General features: G+C 48.3%; 1 protein-coding gene and 2 long non-coding RNA genes across 5 annotated transcripts; 2 read left to right on the top strand and 1 right to left on the bottom strand.

The window, feature by feature from the left end:
• Positions 1 to 8934: 8934 nt before the first annotated feature.
• On the bottom strand, positions 8935 to 18814 carry COLCA2 (colorectal cancer associated 2). 3 transcript variants are annotated; one of them, XM_032838384.1, is made up of 5 exons: positions 18599 to 18814; positions 16626 to 16720; positions 12587 to 12769; positions 10975 to 11204; positions 8935 to 9587 (listed from the first exon to the last, which is right to left on the bottom strand). In XM_032838384.1, the coding sequence occupies exons 1-5, from the start codon at positions 18724 to 18726 to the stop codon at positions 9216 to 9218; spliced, it is 1008 nt and encodes a 335-aa protein (XP_032694275.1). In that variant the 5' UTR covers positions 18727 to 18814; the 3' UTR covers positions 8935 to 9215. The 3 variants fall into 3 exon arrangements, with proteins under 3 accessions (XP_032694275.1, XP_032694277.1, XP_032694276.1); XM_032838386.1 differs by having other exon boundaries at positions 12587 to 12644; positions 18599 to 18662; XM_032838385.1 differs by lacking the exon at positions 18599 to 18814 and adding an exon at positions 17556 to 17866 and having other exon boundaries at positions 12587 to 12641.
• On the top strand, positions 17667 to 18843 carry LOC116855556. The gene is made up of 2 exons (XR_004380379.1): positions 17667 to 17738; positions 18521 to 18843. It is a non-coding gene; the product is annotated as an uncharacterized LOC116855556 (long non-coding RNA).
• A 2596-nt stretch (positions 18844 to 21439) lies between these two features.
• On the top strand, positions 21440 to 26805 carry LOC116855581. The gene is made up of 3 exons (XR_004380386.1): positions 21440 to 21921; positions 22939 to 23062; positions 26292 to 26805. It is a non-coding gene; the product is annotated as an uncharacterized LOC116855581 (long non-coding RNA).
• The last annotated feature ends 306 nt before the right edge of the window (positions 26806 to 27111 follow it).

The raw sequence follows: 27111 nt of genomic DNA, 5'->3' as shown, positions 1-27111 counted from the left end.
GACAAACTTGGTTCTGCTGTAAGAGGACCTGGATTTGAATCCTGCCCATCTTCCTCCGTTGTATGTCTTTGGGCAGGTCACCTCGACTCTCGAGGCCTCCTGTTCCTTACCATAGAATGGGACGGATAAAAGTTATTTACCTTTAGTTTCATTTTGAGTATCAAATATTCTAGAGCCTGACCTAGTTGCCACATGCTCCGTAAAATTAATAATCACCATTTTCAGTGGTTTCAGATGCTCCTGGAATAGTGAGAGTTCCGAGCTCTCAAACAGTGCTCAGAGAGGAGGATGCAGAGATGAGTACGAGAGTGTGCTGGGAGGCTTGATGCTATCTGCCTTGTTCACGCTTGGAGGAGCCCCAGCTCCAGGTCCGCAGCTGCCCGAAGCACTGTGTGCCGAGTTGGAACAGCTGGAATTTCTGTGCTTTACCGAATTGCTCGGACAGGCCGTGTGACTGGGACGCAGCTTCACCCCTGAGAGGTCACCGCTGGGCTGACATGGGGCTCGAGGCGGGGGTTAGCTCACACGTACGACCCAGCTGGGAACCGTAGCAACCATCAAGTGAAGATGCCGGCGGGTGACTCTTGCCCATCGTATCCAGGGCTTAGTGGAGAGAACTCGGCGTGTGTGGCCCCCCGAATTTAACTGCAGCTCCCCCCTGTGGGATCTTGGGCAGGTTCCTTCCCCATTCTTTTTTTTGTTTGTTTGTTTGTTTTGTTTTTTTAATATTTTATTTATCCACTTGACAGAGAGAGATCACAAGCAGGCAGAGAGGCAGGCGGAGAGAGAGGAGGAAGCAGGCTCTCCAGCGAGCAGAGAATCTGATGCGGGGCTCGATCCCAAGACCCTGAGATCATGACCCAAGCCAGAGGCAGAGGCTTAACCCACTGAGCTACCCAGGTGCCCCTCCCCACTCTTTGAGCCCTGCTCATGCTAGGAGGCCTGCGTCCCTTGACCCCTCCTTTCCCCTTGGCATTTGTAGGAGCCTGGTTAGGTTGGCGTCATTAGCATTATTATCCCGGCCAGCAAGCGAGTTCAGTCCGCTTAGGGCACTTGCCCAAGATCACTTCCAAGAAACCCAGAGTGAGAATGAAGTGTCACATTGGGATGGAGCCTCCTGTGTTGCAAACCTCAGCCAGGACCCCTAGGACCCTCGCAAAGATGTTCTGGGCCAGTGGAGACCCTGAGCCCATCCTTGGGCTTCCTAATCACTGTGTTTTTCCAAACTAAATTCCTGTTCTCAGGTGTTACCAGCTGGATATTTGCATAGTGTATCTCTGAGAACAATCTCAGGCCAAAAGTCCGACGTTTTATGAGAAGTTGACTAATTATATGAGGCACCACTGGTCTCCTGCCAGGGAGCAGAGAAGGTACCTTGACGATTTCAGAGGGTTGTAAAACTTCTCTGGACAGTTATTGCCAAAAAAAAAACAAAAAAAAACAACAAAAAAAAAACCTCTCAAGGGACTGCGCGGTGTTTTTATGGAGACATTTTTTGGCAGGGTGGGTCTGGCTTTAGGGAGAGTCTCTAAGGAACAGTCTTCACTGGCCTGGGGGTTTGATTTTGATCAGTTCAGCCTGAAATCAACTTTATTCCCAAACCCCTGGCTGGCCAGCCTGCAGAAGCAAAGCCCTAGTCAGGTGCACACAACACAGGGTTCGGTGGGAGACGGGGGCTAGTTCTGGTTCACTCGTGGTTCTCCTCTGAGTTTCAGAAAGCAGACTGACCCCTTCCACTTGGTGGTCTAGTGGATTGAACAAGAATTGTATTTTTCAGGGTGCCTGGGTGGCTCAGTGGGTTAAGCCTCTGCCTTCGGCTCAGGTCATGATCTCAGGATCCTGGGCTCGAGTCCCGCATCAGGCTCCCTGCTGAGCAGGGAGCCTGCTTCCCCCTCTCCCTCTGCTGCTCCCCCCACTTGTGCTCTCTCTCCTTCTCTCACTCTCTGTCAAATAAATAAGTTCTTTAAAAAAAAAAAAAAAGAATTGTATTTTTCTCCAGCAAACGGAGAAAAAAGTCAGTGTGTCTGGAGAAGCTGTGGCTTCTAAAAACCAAACTTAGCACTGTTTCCTCCCGTTGGCCTTGCACTTGTCCGCACAAGCACTTGGAAGCTGATTGTGGTGAGGTCTGCCAGAAAGCAAGGGCCTCCTAGAGGACCACATGGGACCAGGAGGGGCAGATTCCTGCAATCAGGCCTTGTGGAGGTCTGAGACCTCTGCTTACTCTTCCCTTGCCCAGCGGCCAGCCCGGAGAGCCACGGAAAGCCCTGCACCCCTCTGCGAGAGGAGGTCTGGGAGAGCATGAGGCAGGGGACGGTCACACGAACCAGGTCCAGGGCTGGAAACACGGTGGCGGGATTGGCCCTCTCGGAGGGCTCGGGAGCTGGCTGGCTCTTCGTTCCAACTCTCCAGCCCTGACGGGGGTGTCATCCCCCTGACCTTCACAGGCGGAAGTAGAAGGAATAGAGGACAAAAAGAATTTCTCAAAGCCTTCCTTTAAGGAAAGGTAGCCCATCAGAAGGTACAAACTTCCAGTTACAGGAGAAGTAAGTCCTGGGGACGCAGAGCCTGGCATGGTGACTCTGGTTAACGATACTCCCGCGCGTATTTGAAATTTGCTAAGAGAGTAGATCTTAACAGTTCTCACCCAAGAAAAAAATTTTTTTGGTAACTGTGTGCTGTGGATATTAACTAGACTTATCATGGTGATTGTTTTGCAACATATACAAATACTGAATCATCGCCTTGGACGCCTGAAATGGGTATATGTCAATTACACCTCAAGAAAAACAGAAATGCAGCGGCTCAGTCCCTACCCCAAACCTATTTAATGAACAATCATTTTTAACAAGATCCCCCCTCAGGTGATTCATATGCTCATTAAAATTTAAGCAGAGAGAAAAAGAAAGGGACAGGGAACCCGGTCTGCCCTTCCCAGCACAAGCTGCCAAAATGCATCAAGTCCCTCTGAGTGTACCTGGGTCCCCCCACCTGCGGTGTCAAGGTCCCCTGCGGAGGAGGGGGCTACTGCATGGCCCCCCCTTCTCATGCGGTGGGAGGGGGTTCCTTTCTCTGGAGACGTCAGGGTGCACCCACCAGTGGGCGTTCCAGGGTCCCCACGTCCGTCCTTTCTGTTCAGTCTGTATTCGGGACCCGTTCTCGGAATAGACTCTGTACCCTTTTTCTTCTTTCCCTCCCTTCCCTCATCCGCTTTCTCTTTCTCTCTCCCTTCCTTCCTTCAACTTCCTCTGCCTCCTCTATTTCCCTTTTTTCTAGCTTCTCTGTCCCCAGCTCTCCCCCTTTCTAGGCATTGATTTTGGTCTCTACCCCTGACACCTTGCCTCCTTGACAAAACTGTGGGCTCCACGAGGCTAGGGACCATGTCTGAACTCGCACCCCACCAGGCACATGCAGGGACTTTCTAGAGGCAGGTGCCAGCCTCGTTCTCAGTGAGGCCATGTCCTCTGTGGCCTGTGCCTGTGCTGCGGAGATCAAGGCAGGGACCCCGCTGTCCTCCCTCCACCTTCCGGGCTGCTCTCCTTGGCTGTGGCTCAAGCTGCCGCTGAGGCACCTTCCACAGCTGATGGTTGCTTGTGGCCGCCCTGGATGGCTGGTCCTGTCTTCTACGCCTCCTTCAAATAGTAAATTGAGCTGAAACCAAATCCCCGGGCACATTTCAAGTATCTCGCCCACTGAGCTTCTCCTGTTTTCAGTCTTAGCCTTTCTCGAGTCACTTCCCTGGAAGAGGTCCTTGAAAGTCCAGAGCTCAACAAACGCACTTAGCCACCTGCGCGCACTCACTGTGGGGAAGAACGAAGAGGGCTGGCTGTCGCTAAATGCTTCTCCTGCCAGTCCGCGGCACTTGTATGTCTGTTATGTTTTTGTTTGGCACTTCCATGATGGCGTCTCTTCTAGATTATTTTCTGGAGGAGAATTTCACACAGCATTGGGAGGTTTTGTTGACAGGGACGCTGTCTTCATGGCCTTTCCTCCTGCAGAGAGCCTGGGGCAGCATTTTACACACAGTAGCTGCACAATTAATGTCTTTGGAATGTGGAAGAGCGACTCCAGGCTCTTCTCAAAAATGCTTCCTAAAGGGGCCTTCTGACTGCATTTTAGGACATTTAAAATAACAGCTCCAAGGAATCACGTGAAACGGAGCTATACTGGAGCGCTTCCCCGTAGAGGCCCTGGTAATCTGACCAAAGCCTCGGTTACTCTTCCGTTCTGCATGTTTCCAATTCAGCATTTTGTTGCCAGAATCAAAGATGTCCTCATTCTGCTGATGGACAATGCTAAACATGGATGGAGATCATCGCCTTGGACACCTGAAACAGGGTCAGCAGTGCGAACTCCCCACTCAGAACATTCTGCTCTAGGAGCATCTAGGACCTCCCCTGGGGGACGAGGACATAAACTGTGGGATTAGACAGATTGTGCTTGAGTTATGGTCTTCTCACTTACTGACTTGGGCACTTGACTCCAACTCTGGATTTCAGTTTTCTTGTCTATAAAATGGAATTAACAATACTCAGTCTGTTGGTTGATGATGGGGGCCAAGTGAGACAGGGGCAGAGGGGTGGTCTGGTGGACCCAAAGTAGCTGGGCAACCCCATCTGTAGTTGTGACCCACTGATGTCAGCAGAAGCATGATTTTCTCCTAAAGTGCAGAGAACACATCAAAGCCAGAAAGGCAGGAGAGGCTTTCCCGAAGGGTTGAATATGACCCTTCCTAGACGTCTGTGCCCTTGACCATGTTCCTAGAAGCCCCATTCCGTCCAAGACGGGATGGCCCTTGTGTCAGTAACTTGGAGCATTTGGAAAGGTCTTGGAGGGCCTGGCCATGCCATGTCACTGGATTTCTTGGGATGATGCCTGTGGTGTGAGCCTCTTGTGATCAAGGAGAGCAACATCCCACCAGTTATCCCCAGGACAAAAACGAGAGTAGGTTTGACTCCCAGTGATTTGTGCGTTTTGGTCACTAAATTGTAGCCCAAAGAGGTTGAGGTCCTTGTCCAACATTACAGAGCAAGTAAGTGGCGGTATCAGGATTCAAACCCAGGTCTGTCTGGCTCGAGGGCTCTGAAGTCTGGGCTCTACTGTTTTGTGTGGAGATAATGGGGTCAGTGTTTGGGAAGCTGGACTCCTACTCCTCCCCTTTGGGCTGCAGGAAGGGGCTGCACCTTCCCCCTGCTGTGGAATGGGAGGGCAGACCAGAGGGGACGGCTCAGTTACGTGCTCTGCAGATGGCCCCCCTCCAGTTCACTGGGGAGCTCTCGCTTCTCCAGTCATTTCCACAAGAAAAAAGACAAGTGTCCGAAAGGGGCAGGCAAGCCCCTTGTAGCTTTGCTCCTTAATTTGGCCCCTGAGGAATGGCAGGGGGCAGACCTCATCGTCTTCATCTTCTCATTCACAAAGCTTGGCTGTGAGTAGCACAGAAGACCCTCAGCAGAGAGACTGAAAGCAGCCGCGGGGAGACCTCCCGGAGCGCTCGTCTGCTTCTGCTCGCAGAGTGTGCCGCATTGGACACGGGGAGCAGTTGGAGGCTCACCGTGTGGGAGCAGGCTGAGGGCAAAGGAAGAAACATCTTTGTGCCTTATTCAGGCCAAAAAACACCTAAAGTGGAGACACCAAGCGCCGCAGAAAGTAGGCAATCTCTCCCACCTGTCCAGCTCAGGGCCTGAAAGCAGAGATGAGAAGAGAAGGAGAGCATGGCCGGAAGTGGCTTTAAGTCTGGCATGTGTCCCCAAACATGCAAAGTCCCTTTGCAGCACGAAGAAAGGAGGAGGCACGCAGAGAGAAAGTCGAAGAATTCCCATGTGACGCCCACCCTTCAGTCCCTTCAGGTTGGAGCCCATTAATGATAATAATGAATGTGGGGGGATGTGGACTGTTGTCCGAGACCCATGCTTTTGTGGAATTTTGAAACAATTGCCTGTCAACAACCTGATGAGGTTGGAAGAGCTACCCAAGGTTGTGTTTTGTGTGTGTCCCTTAAAGTGACCTCAAAAATGAGGCGCATGCCCCTTCCTCTCTTGCTTCAACCCTAAGACAATCTGCTCTTTTTTATAACACCTTGTTGACTTGTAACAACTGCACATACGGTAAAGATCTTTGGACTGAGAAAGTTCACTGCCTTCCCTGCTGAGAGACAGTGGTGTCCTTGGACAAGTCATTTAGCTACTCTGGGCTCGATTTCCTCGCCGGTGGGATAAGGGTCGATTGGACAAAACCACTGGTTCTCAGCCCTGGCTGTGTATTAGGCTCTTCTGGGGGAGGGGAGTTTAAAAAAATACTGATGCTTATTCATAGAATCCTCTACACAGGGGCACCTGGGTGGCTCAGTGGGTTAAGGCCTCTGCCTTCGGCTCGGGTCATGATCACAGGGTCCTGGGATCGAGCCCCGCATCGGGCTCTCTGCTCGGTGGGGAGCCTGCTTCATCCTCTCTCTGCCTGCCTCTGTCTGCTTGTGGTTTCTGTCTGTCAAATAAATAAATAAAAATCTTAAAAAAAAAAAAAAAGAAACCTCCAGACACCGACAACATATAAATGCATGCTATAAAGAAAATGATATCCATGGTCTGGTTAGCATCGTACTAATATCACCTTCCTGATATTGATATTATACAATAGTTATTTGAGGGTCAGTTACCACTGAGAGAAGCTGGATAAAGGCTATTGCATTATTTTTGTAATTTCCTATAATTTCAAAATAAAGAGTTAAAGAAATCCTACTGGACACAGACTTACTGAATCCTCCTTTCTGACTCCGAAGCACAGGCATCTGGATTTTCTGCAGCCTCCCCGGGATACGGTGATGAGAGCCCCTCTGGCTTGTGCCAGCTCTGTGGGTGGCGCTCTCCCTGCTGCTGTAGGGCTCTGAGCTGCTCAGTGTGTGCTGCTCAGCTAGTGCCTGGGAGACCGGTGGGTCGTGTTCATTCACCTCCTCTTGCGCGGTCGACCTGTTGGCCCAAATATCTGGTCAGTTCTTCCGGACCAGTTTAAGGTGTCGTGAGCTATGTTAGCCCGTGTGTCACAGTCTTTTTTGAATCTTTTTCCAAACTAGATTTAGGCCAACACTAAGGGACATACGAAGAAAGAACAAGAAGCTAGGAGCAAGCAGTCCCTGTGAGATCTGCAAGATACTGGATCTGGAAGGTGCGAGAAAGAAGCAGAGAAAGAGAAAGAAAAAAGAAAGAAAAGAAAGAAAGAAAGAAAGAAAGAAAGAAAGAAAGGAAGGAAGGAAGAAAGAAAGAAGAAAGAAAGAAAGAAAGAAAGAAAGAAAGAAAGAAAGAAAGGCAACAGGAAAAGGATATTTTTGTGTCAAGCTTTGGTCATCTTTGGGTTCTCTGCTCTTTGTCCCTTGGGACAGCCGGGGTGGGGTGGGGCAGATGGCATGCCGCGGTTTCCGTCTGTCCCAACAGATGTTTCTCGATGCCAGGCCCGTTTCCATTTAGTTGGAAACTCTTAAAAAAATTTCATTTTATTGGCATCTCAGAAAGGCAGTGATTGTTTTATTTCCTGGGCACAACTATCCCAGGAGGCAGGTTGCAACTTGTTCTGTTTGCCCGAGCCTTAGTGGAGTCCCCAGGGAGGTGACAATTAGGCATGTCATTTTGAAAGCCTGTGTGCTTCCTGACAGAACAAGGCCCACAGAGGTGGTGGTTTGTCAGCTTCTCTCCCTCAGTCCCCAGAGTGGGGGCCTCGGCTCTCGTGCTTGGCACCTTCATATCTGTGGACAGCCGGCCCTTCTGGAGAACTCTGACTGGCTGTGTGGGGGACACACCTGTGTTTGTAGGAGGAAGTGGGAGTTTAATGGGGTGGGTGGTGATTTCACAGGTTCCACAGCAGTCTTTCACCAACGATGGCTCAGATTTTTCACCTCCAGAGAGTGAGTACAAAGCACAGCTCCAGTGTTCTTCAGACCCAAGCCCGGGTACTTCCTGACTGGGTAACACTGGGTGGGTGACTTGACTTCTCTGAGTCTCAGACTCCTGATTTTGCCATCAGTGTTGTTGTGGAGCTTGCGTGAGAGGAGAGAGGACTGAGAAAACCCGAAGGCAACTCTGGTGCTCGGGGAGGGCTCGGAAAATGGTAGCTGTGGCCAGGACCAATGGTACCATTGGTGCCATTGTGCGGAAGTTTGGGACATGGAAAATGCCCGCTCCCCCAAGACTTCAGGGACTCACTGCAGGGATTAGGTCCTCTGCTTCCATGCCCTCAGCAAATAGGATGGAACAGTATACTCTGACATGCGTAACTTAAGTGACTCCTCTTTACCCTGAACGACGGTTGGGCTCGTTCAAATGGATTAATCAGAGGCAGTGAACTCTGAAATTCAGTCACGAACAATGTGGTCGATGGTCTCAACCAACCTGTAAAAAACGAGTAAAAAAAAAAAACAAGCGCATGTTTAAGGACTTACTGTGGAAATTTGGAAATCTGAGGTAACAACAAGTTCCAGACTTTGTGGTCCATCAACAGCATGGCAGTTCTCAGGAGAAAAAAAGATCAAGTATTTGCCCAGAAAGTTTACAAAACAACACTTTGGACATGAAAAAGAATGATCTATGGGTTAATATTGCTGTAGGCAAGATGTGCCTTTTGGACATATTAACATTTTGTTGACTAATGTTAGATACAAGAAGCTATAATGATTCATAAATGTCTTTCTCTGATGTGGCTCCAAGATGTACACCCTCGTTTGGAGGTGAGGCTGCCTCTCGCTTTCAGCCATCACAGCTGTGTCTACCCTCCATTCCTATGACAGCCCAGGCATCTTGCCAAATTAAAGTAATTTAAAATTCATGAATTAGTGAGATTAAAATATTGAGAAGTAATTGGTGATTTCCAGAATTAATTGGTATTATTCAAAGCAACTGGAAACTCTCATCAGAAAATTAAAAAAAAATAAGCCAACGTTTAATAATTCAAAATTTATTAGTTAAAAAAATTAGAATTTGTTCGTTACATAGAAAAGGAAAACTGAACACTCCCTACGACAATTTTAACCGTAAGCATACAAAGTAGGAGTGGCACGATGACCAGATCTGACGACTTCGTACTAATGCCTAAGCGAGCATCAGAACATTGGAAATGTGACACGGGAACGGGGCTTTGTGATACTTTGTTAACAGGCTGCATGTTTCGAGTTGTCATTTGGTGTGGCGGAAGGAACCCAGATACTCACACCGTGTTGCAAGGTAATGCAATTGCTATTAACTATAGCAGATGTCCCAGTTTGTTCCCCTTTTATAGAACTCGCTGGCCACAGCTGCTGAGGGGGCCAAGTTCACATAGTCTGTGCTGGGGTAGGAAAAGCACTCCGCCACTCTGAGGGTGTCCACGTGCTCTGCCTCACAGGATGTGCAGTAGCAGACCGAGGGGCCGGCGGAGGGGAAGCAGTCGTACTGAGTGTACGAGGGCAAGTGCGAGTAGGAGTACTCTTCTGAGGGATTGCCACAGTTTCTGGGGTCCAGAGAAGGGGGAGAATTGTAATTTTCCGGAGCGCACGCAGGTAGCTGAGCCAGCGAGTAACTGTAGTCTAAGGAACCAGACAGAGCGGAGGAATCCGAAGACGATCCTGGGGTCTAGAGAAAGCCAGGGAACAAAGAGCTTGATCAGTTAGACAGGATTCAAAAAGCTGAATAGAGAGGATTTATTAACTCAAGAGTAAGAACAGTAGGGAGGGGACAATGCAACACAACAAAACACCCAGCCCAACCCAGGGCTGCAGAAGTAATTTTATTTGCTGACTGCATGATTTCAGGACACCTTAGTCTATATTTGCCCTTTTCTTCCCCAACAATAAATCGCCTTGCTTCACTGGCTTCCTTTGTTGTAACCCTACTTTAGAGGACGCTTTGTTCTTAAACCACAAAATCCCATCGTGCTTCAAGTCACCTGCACGTCAAATCTTGCTGTGGGCCACAGTAGAAGCTGCAGGTGGCACCTTGGATGTTCCTTCAAACCTTAATCGTGGAGAGCAAAGCGAACCAGACACAGGTACCACTGGGCTCTTCAGTGCGCCCGTGGCTGGCAGACTCCAAGATGCACAACTACCCTCACTGAAGTCTTATCCCCAGAGGAGAAATGTACCTCTGCTTTCTCTTAGGCTGGTCTACAATTATTACTGAGAAAGCCTTCTTTGGAAGCCAAAAGGGAGCTGGGTGACTGGGGTCTGGTGTTTATTTTCTTGGAGTTAATTTCTCATATCCTGAAAATTTAGTCTGATACCTACATGGACTTTTGACAAACCAAAAGAAAAAAATATGTACATTAAAAAAAAAAAAACTTACTTTTTCGGTTTAAAAAACTATAGGAGTATCTAAAAGACATCTCAAACAACTGGTGTCTACTAATGGAAATCTTACTGCGTTTAAATGATATCACATTTTCAAGCACGGGAGGTTCTCCAAGAACAGAGAATCCAAATTCTCTGAAGTATGAGGGCTTCTTTTTTTATTAGCAGTCTCAGACCCAAATGAGTTCTCATGCCTATATCAGACCCAAAACACCAGTTAGTGGGACCAGCTCAGTGCCAAAATGAAACAAAAACCCCTTATCGGGATGACAGTTTGGTACTGTGTTGACGAAGCCTTAATGTCATTTTCCAGAACTCGAAGATCCAAGGACCATCACTTAAGTCAATGATTTCCAATTCACAGATGCCTTCACTACAGTTTGAAAACATTCAATGAAGATTGCCAGGAAATCTTTTTATGGGCACACACCACTTTACTCGGGTGTAGCTGCCTTGGGAGATCATAATCGTGTGTACCCAAAGGTTTGCCCCCTGCCATGTGTGGTTACTCCAACCCCCACTGATTTTTAATTGGCTTCTGGGCTGTTTCCTGGATGACTTCTTAGTTGACAGGGTCTGTATGATTTCTCATGAGATGATGAAACCCTCTTACAAAGCCTTACTACTCCAGAAGAGGCAACAATCAGGTTTTGCAAAGAACGGAGATAAATTACCAGGCTCTGGTTAAAGCAGAAAGGGGCAGCTTGGAAGCTGTCAGGGAAATAGGGTGACGTGCTCTGCGTGGAATTGAGCAAGGGGTCCAGGTGTGTCTCTGTCTGAAGGTAGGACTCAAACACCTGGTCGATGCAGCTTGTATTTTCTTCACAAGAAACACAACTGGAAAATTCTCGGGGTTGAAAGGAATTGGATGTGGAAGAAACCGGTTCAGATTCCAAATACAGCCCTAGGAGAGAAAGGGAAAAAGAGAGACTTTTTTGTTTGTTTGTTTAAAAGTTGCACTTATGACTTTGAATAGAATACTGTATTCTGAATATTTTACCATGTTAGGGAGGAGCGGGGCTTAAGAAGTTCTAGAAAAGTAAACAGGCAGGCAAACTGGATGTTTTTTGTTGCTCTAGTGAATTCGAGTCCCAGTTGCTCAAATCTGGTTAATAATGTGGAGAGTGGCTGTAAATATGACCAGGGCACAAATAAAAGAATGTCAGTCCAACCTGTGTCTAATTGTCACAGTCAAATAATGGCTCAAGACTCTACTTTCTTGGACGATAAGGCATCGACATCCTATCTGTGGTTCAAGTAAGTCTCACCTCTCAGAAGGAAGGCTTTAGGAAAACATCTGAGGTCATGGGAAACAAGTCTCTTGATTTAGGCTTGTAGCTTTGCTAACCTTTTCATATTTTCTCAGTAACTTAAATTTTGAGGAGTGATAAAAATGGCAACACAAATGATAAAAATAGAAACCAAGAATGTAAAGTGAATCAGTAATGCTTGCTATTAGGTACAAAAAGCAAAGATGTGTCCTTAGGAAATATTTTCACATGCTAACGGAGTTAAATTAGCCACCCATCACGCAGAATTCTGAAAACGAGACTCCTCTTCTGTTTTATTATAAATAGGTTCGATTTCTGATCATCAGCCTTAAAGGCTCAGAGAAGACAGGTTTAGAGTGTATCCATTAGATGACACTAGAACACTGGGTTTCTTGAAGTCTCAAGGTTCCTTAAGGTTAAGAGAAAGTGGCACATTCAGGGGTGAGCTACCATAAGCACAGGTTTCCTTGTGTCTGAGCTCCTGAAACACCTACCTGCTGGCTGGCGTAGGTAATACAGTTACTCAAACTGGGCTGAGAAAATGTGCAGTTGTTCGAGTTGCCTCCCGGGGAGAGAGGGAGGAAGGGGAGGGAAGCCCCTGTCGGTGGCTAGACACTAAATCAGCAGGAGCAAAGGCATTATTCGAGAACCTGAGGGTGTCCTGTATTCCATCTAAAAGTCCCATAAAAACGACAACAAGTTTCTGAAAATGATTCCGATCTGTTAGTCAAGTTCAATGACTTGGCGATGAGAAACTGGAGCAAATGTAAAGAACTAACTCTCGGGACAGAATAGGAAGCAGCAAATAGACGTTTTGGGAAAGAAGGACAAAAGTGTGCCCTTGTTGCCTTGCTGGGCTTGATCTGGACTCACTATGCCTGGTTCCCCTTCTGATTGGTTGGATTCCAATTAAATGGTGGTGTCTATCTTTACCCCTGAATCAAGCACTGAGATACTTTTCTGAGATGGATTTTGAAAGAGATTTTGAGGGAACCGTGACACGCGTCGTACTGACCTGCAGAAGATGGTGGGGCTGGGTCTGAAAGGTGGACGCCGTTGCCTCCGGGCAGCTGCCAAAGCAAGAACATGACCATGGACTCAGTGCTCTCAGGAGAAAGTGAAGACATTTTCCCATGAACATTTCCCATTTCCATGAACTTTGGTGCCTTCTGCTCTAAGGTAAGCCAGATTCTTTTTTCTAAAAAAAGGTGGCTGTCATTACATACAACCAACTTTATTTCAATTCAGTTTTTATGTTTGCTTGGGTTTTTTCCCCCAATAGATTTTCCCACTTAAATTTTAAATTTAAGTGTAGATAAAAATGAATTCAAATGATTTGTAGATTACAGAGGAATGGAATAGTTCGAGTATGCCCAGTAAACAGCCTTTCTATTAAACAATTTAATTTAAAAGTAATAAGAGCTAAACTTATTTAATCCCAACCCTCTGTGACTTAGTCCATCGTTCTCTTCAAAATTTTCGTACACTCTCTGGAGGCTTAGCTTAGGAATTTGTTCTTCCACAAGGACACAATTCCTAACTTTGCTAATCCCGAGTAGCTAAAAGTAGGCACGCATGCTTACTAGCTATGAAATGTTACGATAGAAAATATGTCCTTAAAGCTGTTGTCCGTGAGCTGAAGCCTATCTACATTCTAGGTAATGCTCAGTCTTTAAACTCTGTATGAGTTGCTTTTTTTCACTATTCTACCCGAATACCTGAGATTTAGTGAAATTTATGAGATTATCCCTTTTAACTATTTAAAGTAAAGCAGCCTGTACCTTCCAATTGAACTGGTAATTGTACTGAGTAATTTAGGACTTAAAAAAAAAATTTCAGATGGTGCCTTTAAAGTTTAAAGGGACCAGCACTGCTCCGTGATCTGTGCTGGGAAGCCAAGTTCACCGCGCCTCTCTCTCTTAGATTACAGGCATACTTACTCCCATATAGCGTGCCTCTGGGGCTGTCGGCCGCTGCTGAAGCAGGAGGTGGCGTTAATTTTGAAAATGATCCATGCCGTAATGTCATGAACCAGGAAGCTGGAATCCTTCACCAGCTCTTTATGCAAATATTTGGCTGCACCTTGAGCTGAAGGACTTGGAAGGAGTGGGTTTTTAAAAAATCTGCTTTATGGCTGAGCTCACATTAACCCCATTCCTCTCCGGGAATGGTCTGTGTGTCTGCCTACCCAGGTTATCTCCCTCAGGTCTGTTTACAGTCTCCTGCTCGATATTATCTCTCCAGCCATGGGTTCACTTTCTCCTTCACCCCAAGAATACAAAGAAAGGCACCTTTCTCTTAGGTTTCAAAACGGCACAAAAATCCAAGTCTACAATTTATAAAAACACATCCAGGCTGCTTTTAAAAAAAAGGGAATGGTTAAAGAAGGGTAACGTATATCCTTTCATAAATACTAACTCAAGTTTCCCTTTCTCCTAAAGGTAAAAGAATGTGTGTGTGTGTGTGTGTGTGTGTGTGTGTGTGTGTGTGTGTGTAGGGTTGTTTACAAACTGATCTGGCCGAAATAAGTTTTTTTTTTAAATCAAATTAAAAAATCTGACATGCACACCTTTCTCCTGGCACTGTTTGTCACCTGACATTTGCTTCAATCTATGACTTCCATTCATGATTGCCTTCAAGATTTCAAATGGTGGGCACAATTGTGTATAATAAATCAAGATAAATACTTTCCTGCTTTATATAGTTGATAGCATTAACCCTCTCCTTGCCTTGAAGCTTCCTGGAGGTGTCCTTTGATCACTGAACAAATTGGAGATCATCTCTGCTACACCAAGGGTTCTCTACCAAGAAGCAGGCATACACCGTCCCCTGACAGCCGCCATCCTTGCCTGCTGCGTATACCCTTACCGCTTTCCTAGAATCCCAGATCCTTCTGATGGTTCTGAGTGAGGGGTTTTACAGCTGGTTCTCATGATTCAATCATCAGTGTTACTTCCCTGTGCCTGTGAGGGCGCTTGGGCCGATATAATCTTCCAGGAAGCCAAGAAGGGTGAGCCTTGCTGTACGTGTCCCCAAAAGGCATTGGTTCAGAAGGACTGCTTTATTATTTCTTGGGGGTGGTGGTGGGGGGGCGAGTAGCTCTCAGAAAAAACTTAGATAAATCACACAGCTCCAGGAAACGGATACTGGTCAGATACACAAGTCGTTTTATCCTTTGCTTTCAATCCTGCAGTTAGCTCGAAGGGGGGACGGTGGCCAAACCTGAGAAAGGCCAACAGCCATAAAATCATCATGCCCAAGTGGGACTTCTCCAGGTGCATTGAAGCAGAATTCTACCATGTACCAAAGCTCCTTAATGAAAGATTATACTTTGTTTTGAACATCCTGATTTTTTTTTTTTTTTTTTTTTTGCATCAGAGGTATTTCCCAGTTCTCTTGTTCCTGGTTTTATTAATTTTATAACCATCTCTGAACTGAAGGAATTGATGGTTGAGACTACCAGAAGGATGAATTTAGGGAACCAATAGGTGGGAATGTGTTTTTGTTTTTACATGAAGAGTTAAGAAGAACCTGGCCATGTTTTTAGCTCTGCCTTTAAACTGACTGTAAGACTTTGAACTTCAGCTGGACTAGAAGCATGCAGATCCCCATCCATCTACCTCACCTGGTTGTTATAAGAACTAAATGAGATAAGGAGTGTGCAAAAGTGCTATCTTTTAACCACTGTACAAACCTTCTGCAAATGGAAGGAAGCTTTATGTTAGCTAAAGTTACATACTAACTTCTCCAATGAATGTAAAAGTTGTGGTAGGTACAGGCTGAACCACAGCACGCTTGCACTTGAGCTTGAAACTCTGAGCAAAGGGAGTGAATGGACATCACTGGGGAGCTGGCTTTCAGTTCTTGGTTGTAATTTTAGTTGCTTTTCACAAATCATGATAATGACAGCTCTCATTTATGGAGCACTTGCTAAATGGAAAGCACTCGTCCAAGTGCTTTATATGCCATAATTCATCTAACCCTCCTAAAATCCTATCGTCTCCAGCTTAAAGATGCGGACACAGGTGATGACCCCGAGTAATTGCTCCAGGATCCACATGTACCACGGAGGAGCTGAGATCCGAACCCAGGCCACTGGTTCTAGAACCTGTGCTCCCCACTCCTATATCATTTGCCTCTTCCCACAAAGACCCATTTCAAGAAAGTCGAACATTGCGCACAAACAGCACCAGGCTCCAAAACCATTGCAGGGAGGATGCCAGAAGCTAGAGACGGGACAGGTCCTAACGCTAGTGATACGGACGCCGCTGTCACATCGCGCAGGCGCACAAGCAACCCACCGGCAGAGGTCCGATCAAGGGCTTTCAGCAATGAATTACGCTCTGTTGGAGGAGAACCCCGCCTAGTTTATTTGGTTCTGCTGCTGCCCTGAGCACTCGTGGCAGCACCGTCTGCTTGAGAAAGTACAAAAAGTGGCAGGGTACCCTTAGGACTGCCCACATCACCTCCTGATAACCAGGACCGGCTTAAGGCTTCATTCGAAGGAGGTGATTCTACACCCCGAGCTGTCTCTTCTGCAAACACATGGCCCATTTCTGCTGGGAACCTTCTATGCCTGGTGACTTACAGATAAATGACACCAGAGGCTGGGTTTCATACGAATGAGAAGCAGAGGGCATTTGCACCGAGATTCTCTCCTTGAAGGGCTCGCTAAAATGACATGAGTTTCTGGGAGAGACTTTCTTTGCACGTGTGAGGGCCCACACACCGTCTTCCTCCCAGCATAACAACCTACTTAGCTGCTGGGGGCTCCTCTCCCAGCACCAGGCCAACAAGCTGTTTATATTCAACTATGATCAGTGAGGGATGAGCTCCCCCCCAAATCCTGAACCCCAGGACATTCTCTACCTGTTCTTTGGGGCTTCCGGTGGGGGGGTGTGGGGGGGTAAGGGGCAGAAAAATTATAAAGACGCTGAGTAAGGCCAGGTCTGGGGACGGTGACGGCGCTTAGTGTGGCCTCCAACACCTTTCCAGACACAGGGTTAAATGAGGCCGAAGGCAAGGTGGGGAGCCCGGGAAGGGTTGATGCTTACGGTTCCCCCTGAGGCCGCCTGGTGCGCCCTTCTCTGCTGCAGCAGCTCCTTCACTGTGATCTTGACCCGGACACCTTGGTACACCTTCGGTTTTTCTGGGGGAAAAGCGACTGAGTCAGTGGTCCAACAGGAGGTTTGGATGTCAGACTGGGATGTGGGGGAGGGGTCCTCGTTATAGGCTATGACGCAGGAGACCAGGTTTCTAGGTTTGAAGAATGCAAAGAGAATGCTGAAAGACAGGTGGGAAGGAACCCCACATTCCTCCAACTTCAAAGGATGAGGAGAAGCTGGGCAGGTTTCAGGGCCTTAGTGGGAACAGAACCTATGGGTATCTGTGGGGCCACCCATCCCAGGCTAGGCCCTATCCCTAGACCAATAGCACACAGGTTTTTCTGCTCAGGAATGTGGACAGCAGCCTAGGGAAGCTCACCACCTTGGCTCAATTAGGGGAACCTCGGGCTCTGGGACCAGCCTGCCGTGTGGCAGCGGGTATTACGGGCCTGGGAGGGGCCCACCTCGCAAGCAGGAGCCGCTGACAGCCCACCCCACCGTGATGCCCCCACCTTGCGGAAGAAGCTCTGCGTCCCGGCTTCACCAGGCCAAGCAGGCTTCTGAGGAGGCTCTAACCTCTACATGCCCTTGGTCTGGAAGCCAGCCCCGGGGACAGCAGCGGACAGGGTGGGCGGGGGTGCGCGTTGGAGAGCCCTGTCCTCGGGCCGCTGAGGAACTTGCTAGACCGACCACAGGGAAGGGACCAGGCCCGGGGCACTCCCACCCTCCGAACTTTTCTTCTGCCCTGTCACCCTCGCCCCCTTTCTCCGCCTTTCCCGCTCTCCATCTTTTTCCTCCTCCCTCCTCGGGCCCCCGCTCCTGCTCTCCCTTCCCGCCGCCCCCCCCCCTCTCTGGTGCAGGCGGCTCTCGGCTGCGCACCGAGCCTCCGGGGACAGTGCAGCCGGCGGGCAGGCCGCCCTCGGGGCTGGCGGGGCTTGGCCGCCCTGCCCGGCTCGCGGGGAGGCCGAGCGGCGCGGGAGGGTCGGCGGGGAGGGAGTCCGGGCGCGCCGGGAGCGGGGCGGCCGCAGCCCCGGGCCGACCCGGCGGAGCCGCAGTGAGCAGGTGAGACTCGGCGGGCTTTGGGCCACGCGAGGCCGGGCCGGCGAGCTTTCGCCATCTGGGGGGGCCGCGGGAGCGCCGGCGGCTCCGGCCCTGACCTCGACCCTGGAGTGAGCGCCGGGGCGATCGCGCGGGAGGGGCCGGGCCCCGCGGCTCCCGGCGGCCGGGCGGCCGAGCGGGCTGCCCCGGCGCCTGGCTCCAGTGCAGGGCCGCCAGCGCCGCGTCTGGCCACTGCGGAGAGCGCAGCCGCGCAGCAGGGAGGCCCCGCGCCGGGTCCGGGGAGCGAGGGGGTCTCCCGGGGAAAGGAGGCGGCGCTCTTCGCCGCGCAGACCCGGGGAGCCCCGCGCCTGGCCCGCCAGGCCTGGGCTCCGCGCCCTCACGGCGGTGCCGTCTAGCCCACACGCGCTCGCCGAGCGCCTCGCGGCTCGGGGGGCAGGGGGTGCGGCCCCGGGGCTGCAGAGGGGCTGCCACCGCCCACCCCTGCGCGGCCGGCGGCGCGTGCGGCCCGCGTTCCGGGCTCACCGTGAGCCTCTAGCTCCCCCCGCCGCCGCTTCTGGGCACGCCGAGTCCGCAGCGCCACATCCCAGGGTCACAACCGTGGCCAAGGGAAGGGCGGCTGGGGGATCGGGGTACGCGGACGTCCACAGCGGCCAAGCCGGCCTCTGGGCCTCTGCCCTGGGGAGCAGGCCCCGAGCTGGGAGCGGCCACAGCGTGGCCCGTGCCCTCTCGGGATCCCCGGCTCCTACTTGGCAATACCTGACTTTGTGCCTCTCTGTTCTATGCAGGAAAAGCTGTGGAAAGGCACCCGGATCGCAAGGCCCCTGGCTCGCGTGACCCGACCCCAGGAGAAGCAGCCCAGTTACCCGACATCGTGGTCAGCAGCAGCTGGGGCGCTGGCTGGGTGCTGGAGCTCCAGGCACTCGGCGCCTCCCAGGGCCCCTGTGCAAGGAGAGAAGCAGAGATGCAACATTTTTAAAGTTTCACAAAGCATCCAGCTGCACCCAGGTTCCCGGAGCAGGAGACAAACAGAATTAATGTTTTATACCTTCGGGTATAGGTTTGAGTTTTTCCCCCCTCATGCCAAGTATTTAAAACCTCTAGAAACCCATGATTTGACAATCAATGATTGCGCGATACTTTCAATTTGAATATTCAAAGGCTTAACAAAATGGACTATCTTCTGCAGAAATCCTGCACACAGACACCCCACAGACAGCCCAAAGAAACAGGGAGTGAGACCCCTTTGCGTCCCGGGCCTTGCTTTTATTGTATTTTAAACATTTTGCCCACCTTTCCACAGACAGAGCAGGAGTCCTCAAAGATGCTCTGTATTTCTGCCTCAAAGGCAGCTCTGGGAGACCTGAGTGACTTAGGGGGCCCTTCCTGACCCCTGGGGCCAGGCTGGCCCACCAGACTGATTCCTGGATCCCTAGTCTTCAATTTAAGGGAAAATCTCAGGTTTTGGGGAGTGACCTTGGCAGCCAGTAGGTACCACACAGCAGAGAGTCCCTCTGGCCCCAGGTTGCAGGCAGCAGGCCCCGCAGAGGCCTCTGCCTTGTGCCTCATCTCCTCCTCGCCCCGCCTGGCCACCAGCGGCTTGCTTGCCTGCCTTTGGCCGGCTCTCTGACTGGGCCCCAGACCCTGCAGGTTCAAGACAGAATGCCTGCCCAGTAAGACCCTTTGCTTGTCCACCAGGAGCTGGGATGTCTGTGGGGCCTCACCCTTGAGATTTTCTGAGGCTGGAGTTTCTTGCCCTGGGAAGCTCCCTCTGCTCTCCTCTCGCTCTGGCTGCAGCCATCCCTGCCCTTTTTGCTGCACGAGTATGGGTTGAGAAACCTTGATCTTGGTTCTTGCTCATTTTAGCTGAAAGGACATGGCTTTGTGTTCAGGCCTTCACACTCTGTGTGAGAGGTGGGAGATTCCGGACACAGGGCTGCGGGGCTGGGGAAGCTGAGCCCCTCCGAAATGACGTAACTGTGCTGGGTTATATTCTCCAAGCACGTGTTGTGTCTCTTGTGTGTGATTTGGAAGCTCAGGGAAACAGGAGTGGTGTCCAGAGAGGAAGTCAGTGCCAGGCCAGATCCCCTTCTAGCCCCTGGGGGAAGAGGGAAGCCCCAGAAGACAGAGAGGCAGGAGGGGGTTCCCTTTGCAAATGAGCCAAGACACTCCCAGGATGCCAGTCCAGGCGATAGTTACGGGCCCTGTTCCCTGAGTTCTCTGCAATGCCAGGAGTGGGGCTGAGCCCTGTAGGCCACCAGAAAAATCATCTGAATTCCCTTGAGTGTGTCCACTGGAGGGTAGGAATGGGGGTCTCTGAGGTGACAAGGCACCGGGAGTCTGGGATGGGGAGGAGCTAGGCTTGGCAGGGGATCTGGGCTGGGAGCACTTGAGATGGCACCTGGCCCTGGAGGGCAGGATGGGGTGTGTCTGTCTCTAGTCCCTCTGGACTCTGTCAGCCTCCGCAGTCTCTTTCCACAGAGGCCTTTGAGCCTGGATCGTGTCTCCCTGATGGGCGTTGGGCCTGGGGACCAGACTCGTGAGGAGGGAAGGACCCTGGGAGTTCAGAGAGCCCCTGTTTCCTGTCTCCTTGCCCTGCCCGGTGTGGGCACTGCTCCTTCTGTTGGAATAGTGAACAAACCTGGGGACGTGGGAGGGTCTCTTGTCCTCAAAGCTTCGTTCATTGTTTCTTTTCTCTTTTGTCTTCCTCCTTTTTGTTTTCCACTTATTTTTTGTTTGCTTTTTAAGATCTTTCTTTTGGACTTCCTATTTACTTTTTTCCAACTTCCTTCCTTCCTCCCTCCCTCCTTTCCCCTCTTCCTTCCTTTTTTCTTTCTCACTTCTTGTCACTGCCTTCCTCCATTTCTTGCCTGCATTGCTGTTTTTCTCCCTGGCCCCTTGAGTCTATTTGGGGAGCTTTCTCATGTTTTCGGGCTTCCTTTCCTCGCTAACCTCTCGTTTTGCGTGGAGATGGGCAGTGGTTCTAGGAGGCCACTGAGTTCCCTCGGCGACATCCCTGAGGCTGAGGCTGAGGTTCGGCTACGTGGTATTTGCTGAAGGCAGGCGGAGGTTGGGGGCCGCAAGACACGAGATCCTTGGAAGTCACAGGGTCTGTAGAGACAGAGAGGAACGCTGCCCCTTCCTTGAGAAGCCTCTGCCTGGACCATGGCAGCCTTTCTGGGGGTTTCCGTGTTGGGAGGGATGTTCCAGCGCCTGCACTAGCCAGCAATTTCACAAAACTGGGTTTCCTCACACCTCAGCCCTGTTTTGAGAAATGCGTCTCCCAGTTTTTACCTCTATATAAAGGAGTTTGGGTTGCTATAATTTGTATAATTGCAAAACCCCAGCACAGATATTTAAGATCCAATCATCACACTTGTGGGTGAAAGGGAGAGTCCTTTCTAGAAAGTCCCATCAGTCTTACCTCCAGATCCGCGTGGGTCACGAGGCCTGGAGCAACCAGGTCTACCCCGGGACCCCATAGAGTTGGATGGTCCTCCCAGGAGACTATTTTTTTTTAAAGGTGTCATTTAGTGAGTGTTTATTGGACATGAGGCGCTGTCTTGTACGGTCTCCGTATTTCACAGATGAGGCTCGGAGGGTTAAGCGATGCGCCCAAGATTCTTGAGCACATAAATGTCAGGATTGGGTCTTAAACTCTGGTAATTCTGATGCTAACACTGTCTCTCTTAACTGTCAGGGTTGTCTTCCTGATCCTTTATAACAGATGCTTGCAAACTTTTTTGACTTCAACCCACAATAATAAATCCATTTTACATGTTCACATACTATGTAACAACATTCACATGTTTATTTAACAAATTCCTCATGCAACAATGTACACCTATGTATATGAGGTATTCTGACATCCTCTATCCTATCTTTTCCATTTCATTCTATTTGTGAAAAATATATTTGTGAGAAATATATGCTGGGAGTCAGGAAGATCATTTGCTGAGCCACGAATGAGTTGTGACCAGCACTGGAAAAATTCTGTGAGACAGGCGAGCACACTTGCCCCCACGGTGCATGTGGAAGTGTTTCGAAGTGTTTTTTGTATTCCTGTCAGGGTGTGCGAGGAGACCAAGGCAGGGCGGTGTACTGACGTGGAAGGATTCTGTAGAGACGGGGAGCACCAGAACCCCTGAAGGGGAGCCCGGCTGGAGGAGAGGGTGAGCTTCTCGTTAAGGTAATTAATTACAGCTTGTGCTTCTCAGACTAGGGACTCTTCCCTCTCGCTGAGGGCACTGTCACCTCCAAGGCGTCTGCCCTGAAATTCTGAAAATCAATCTGGGGTTTTAATAAAAGACAAAAAAAAGAAAAATATTATGAGCTTTCAACAGGTCTTAACAGGCTCATTTGCTTCAAAACACAACACAGGGTCCTGATGTTTGGATGTTGAAAGGGACCTTTGAGGTGTGAGAGAGACTTCGATTCTTCTCCCAACATTCTAGCCTCTGGCTCCGTCCACTGCTTGGCTGAGCTCCTGGCCCGTGGAGGAAATGGGAGCTCTGTCTTCATAAGGGACCCCATTCTGCCATTTAAATATAATGACCACTGATTGAGTCAAAACCCAATGAGGTATTAATGTGCAACTACTATGTATTGAGAATGCTATCAAGCATCCTGGCTTCTGCCATCAACTGCTCTGTAAATAACATGGGATACCTGTCTTCCCCTTTCCATTCCACTCTTTCTCCACTATGGGTTTGTCTGGTTCATTCACTGATTCACTCTTTTAACAGCATATACTGATCACCTGCTCTGGCCAGGCTCTGTGCTGAGCCTAAAGAGGTCATGCCCAAGCCCGCCTCTGCCCTGAGCCATTTCTTTTTGAAGCTCATTATCTGTAGTTTCTCTAATTTTTCACTTATTATAGTTTTTCAGGTCTCTGAACCACTGAGCTCAGAAACCCTCTAGTTTGTCACTGACCTTCTTAGAGTTACCGAGCACCCAGAATAATGGGAAGAGAATACATTTATTTTGAAAGTTTTAAATGGAATATTTAACTGAATTTTGGGGGCAGGCTTTCCTACGCAAGTGACACCGCAGAGCATTATGTCCCCCCACCCCGAAGTAGGAGATTTCATGAATATGAAAAGATTTTCAGTATAAGGAGAAAGGGGGAGTTTATTTCCTCCAAATTTGACTACGGCTCTAAAATTCTCTTTATTAATGCAAAGTTCCTTTGTCATTTTAACTTTAGGACACTGTTACCAAACCTTGAGGGGAATATCAAGTTCCAGAAACATGGCAGAAGCAAGTCCTTCCTGGGCCCAAAGTGAATGTTTGGTCAGTAGGAAAATGACCAGGAAGACTCACAGCTGGAGGTTGTTTAATGATTTGTGGTAACTCAGTCTCTTCCCATAAAACATCCGAAGTTTTAACTTTCCCTCAAGAAGCTTCTGTAGGGAAGAAGCATTTGATAATTTATCATTCAAATGAGGAAGATACTGTCAGATACTGCTTGACAAGTTCACCTTGTACTTAAAACATTTTCTTGTGCAATATTTGAGACATACAAAAATATATAAAGATGACTGTGATAAAAGCCTATGAATATATTACCAAGGTTAAGAAAGAAAAGAAAATCGAGTGACCTTTCATTTAAGACTAAATTAATTTATTGAGCATTAAACTTTTAGATGATTCCACTCAAGATATTTCATTAGGAAGAAGGTCAGTAGGGATATTTATCAGTTTTCCTAATGCAGAAGAGTTCATTCTTAAATATTATTTGTTTTGTCCACGTTTTCTTCCCTTTGGAACTTGTGAAGATTTCTTACTGTCCTCCTCTTTTGGCCTGTAATACGCTAACAATGATAGTGCCAATTGCAAACCCACACATCTTATTAATCAGAGGTTAAGAGCAGAGGACATTTCTGTAGCAAAGATCAAAGATAACATCGTGTTATCATTTACAGATAATATTAGAAGATTTCCTTATTATTTCTTTAACCTGATCTTTAGGGATTCTGGCTCCGTATCTGTTTGTCCTATTCGTTTTAATTCCAGCAGAGATAACACCCAACTTTGAATATCTTCTATTTGTAAGATTTCTTAACAGCCTATTATAGTACATGTAGCTACTAAATGAATATATAACCATTTTTATATGGTTATAGATAACCTACGTCGAAGTTCAGTAGTATTCCTTTTTGGAGATATTTAAAAATACTAAGCCAATCATCTTAAATATATTACCACTGCTACTATCAGCTTTTGCAGAGACGATGTCTAATGTGAAATACTAAACGTGGTAGGGTTTTCCCACATATCAGTCCCAGAGAGATGTCACCCATAGAGTCAGGGTCTAAAGAGTGAATCTATTTTGTGGTATAATTTTAAGTTCAATTTAACAAAGATTTTGCTGAGCACCTAGAACATGCTGGGCACTAACTAAGCTGGGTGCTGGGGACACATGGCTGAGCCATTCATGAGTTCTGGCTGGATGAGTCTGGTCAGAGACTCACTTTTTAGCTACAGTGGCTGATTTCACATTGAGGCTCTCTAGAGTCAGTACTTACTGAATATGGCCTGTAAACGAACAGTGTAGTTTTTTTAATACAAAGGATACTTGAGACAGAACCCAAAGATAGGACCTAAAGAAAGTATGATTTTGGTGTAAGGTTGGTAGAATCACTATAATGTTGAGGCGACTTCAACCTTGGATCCATCCATTGTAGTCATTTCAGTTTTTATTTTTATTTTTATTTTTATTTTTTTAAAAGATTTTATTTATTTATTTGAAAGAGAGGCAGTGAGAGAGAGCATGAGTGAGGAGAAGGTCAGAGGGAGAAGCAGACTTCCCGTGGAGCTGGGAGCCTGATGCGGGACTCGATTCTGGGACACCGGGATCATGACCTGAGCCGAAAGCAGTCGTCCAACCAACTGAGCCACCCAGGCATCCCTCATTTCAGTTTTTAAAGGGTTACTGATGTTTTATTTCTTGTGAATATATTATTTAGATTTACATATTAAAGAAAGGAACACAAAGATGCTAGTAATACTCCTTTTAAAAAAGATTTTATTTTTGTGTGTGAGAGAGAAAGGGAGGGCGAGATTGAGAGAGCACAAACACGAGCAGGAGGAAGGGTAGAGGGAGAAACAGGAAGCCAGATGCAGGGCTCTATCCTAGGACCCTGGGATCCTGACCTGAGCCAAAGGCAGACGCTTAACTGACTGAGCCACCCAGGTGCTCAAATAGTAATACATATTTATGTGTGTGCGTGAGTGTGTGTGTACACATCTGTACGTGGGCACATGTGTATTTTACTTTAAGGGTTAGGAATTCTTCTCCCTTTGTGGAGTTTCATGTTGAGAATGCGAGTACTTCAGAGTACTAGAGTATTTCCTCCCCTCCCACAAGAGTACCATTATATCCCATTATTAACTGAGCTGTAGCAAATCATACTGCTCATGTAAGAGCATTTATAAAACAAACGAAGTAAAGATGTGGTTTTCTTTCATTCTTTGGAGTTTGCATAACATTACAAGAGGAACGTAAACATTCTCAGCTACACGCTGTTAATGTCCGTTTCCAGTGATTTTGGGGAGGACTGTGTATCACAGTTTTTGCAGGGAGAAAATTCACTTTCTGGTTCTTCTTGACATTATTATCTAGCTAGCTTTCTTGGGTGACTTGAACTTGCCATCACCATCGCTGCTTACTTTCAACCTTAAAGGACCTAAAAGAGATAGTGTTTTGAACCTGAGTTCTCTGATTTTCCCTGCTTTCCCCAGCAAAGTTATGAGCTTGAGGATAGCAGGTTTAAAGAAGCAGAGGGAGAGGAGGATGTATATATTTTTTTTTTTTCTGATGCTGACATTGTGGATTATTGTGCCCAGATGCAGTAAGTCTCCGACGTGCAGAGGGACAGAGAGCACACTCGAGTGGGAAATGGGGTAGGGTAATGGGATTCATTTCCGTGTCATAATTTTGTAGCTTGGTTTCACTTTTTGACAAAGTATTGTCAATCCCCAGAACAGTAAACCAGAACCAAATCGAAATATATGTAATAATATAGGAACACATTGTCAAACTAACTAGAACGCCTAAAAGTCATTTACTACTTGGAATTACTAACATCATTTCCCACACCTCCATCCCCTTTAGACCAGGTGTCTGAAATGGGTACTAGACACCGTACAGGCCCGTGTATGTCTCCTTTCTTGTAAATCAGTTTTGCGAAGCATCGTGAAAGGGGCTGAGGTGCTTCAAGAAGAAGGGGCGTGGCAGTGCATTTCCTGCATTTCCCTCCATTCTGAGGTCTGGCTGCTAAGCTTTCCTTACCTGAGGGCCAGCGTGTCCTTAGGTTGTGAGATGAACATAATCTGTGAGAAGACAAGTACAGACCAAGGGAAGTGAGCATGTCTAACATTTAGCTTTACGACCAAACCCAAGTTAAAGCCAATAAAGACAGTCTGATGGTCTACACGCTGGTATTGTGCGGTGTGCTACTCTCTAACAACGATCAGCAGCAGGTGGCTGGAACTATTAGGAAGTGTATGCAACCCACGTGGAAAAATGGCTCTTGGGACCCTGATCTCTTCTTTCAGGTGCAGGGACCTGGGTGACCAATGGCTCTGCCGAAGATCCCAGGACCAGGACTGAGGCCTCAAGTCTCACTGGACTTAAGAAAGGGCAACTTTCTTGGCCACAGTAGGAGTTGCCCCTTTCTAGTGAAGAGCTAATATGGAGAGAAGTAAAGATCAGGCTGTGACACCGTGTGGCAGGAGGGAGGAAGTAGGGGCAGGGGACCCAGAAGAGGGCAGCCCAGCATGTGGGGACTGTCAGTGCTCCTTCCTGACCTGCTCCTTCGGGGATGCTCTCTCGTGGGAGGCTCCGTACCCAGCATTTCTGTGGGCACTCCATAAAGTGGAAGTGTAATTGCTTAACCAGAAAATAGACATGAAGGCACGGAGAAGGTAGAGTATCAGTCACTTCTAAATGTGAATTAATGTCCTTGTTTGATGGTAGAGCATGGGACACTGTAACAGAGGGTGTGATGGAAACTGTATTGAGTGGCTTTAGACAACCAGTGGAAATGAGAGCAAAGGGCCCCCAAGAGATGGAAGAAAAAGGTGTTGGGGCCAGGAAAATGTGATAAGAGAATATAGAAAGGAAGGTGTCAGGAAAGTAATAGAAGGAGTGGGGGTGGGACCTGTGGGCCTCGACTCACACTTTGCGAAGTCAGATTGTGTGTGAGGCTTTTATGACTGGCTTGGCCTGCAGCCAGGCCCATGGCTTGATGGGAATTACTTTGTGAAGGAATGTACCCCGATCAAACTTACATGAGACAGAGGGAGGCGTCAGATGTATTTCTTCATTTATATATGATAAGAGCTGTACATTTTGGACCAATGAGCCATCAGCAAG

Source organism: Lontra canadensis, unplaced genomic scaffold, assembly GCF_010015895.1.
Source record: "Lontra canadensis isolate GAN:19392208 unplaced genomic scaffold, GSC_riverotter_1.0 scaffold104, whole genome shotgun sequence".
Taxonomy (NCBI): Eukaryota; Metazoa; Chordata; class Mammalia; order Carnivora; family Mustelidae; genus Lontra; species Lontra canadensis.
The sequence above is the reverse complement of the archived record's forward strand: the minus strand, read 5'-3'. Positions and strand labels throughout refer to the sequence as shown.

What these genes read in the sequence shown, in the direction of transcription:
- COLCA2 (XM_032838384.1), bottom strand. Translation starts at nt 18,726, where the DNA reads ATGCTTTGTGAAACTTTAAAAATGTTGCATCTCTGCTTCTCTCCTTGC. An exon ending in AGCCCCACCATCTTCTGCAG is followed by an intron (nt 11,205 to 12,586) that starts GTCAGTACGACG and finishes TTTCTCTCCTAG; the next exon opens with GGCTGTATTTGGAATCTGAA. An exon ending in TCTGCTTTAACCAGAGCCTG is followed by an intron (nt 9,588 to 10,974) that starts GTAATTTATCTC and finishes GGCTTTCTCTAG; the next exon opens with ACCCCAGGATCGTCTTCGGA.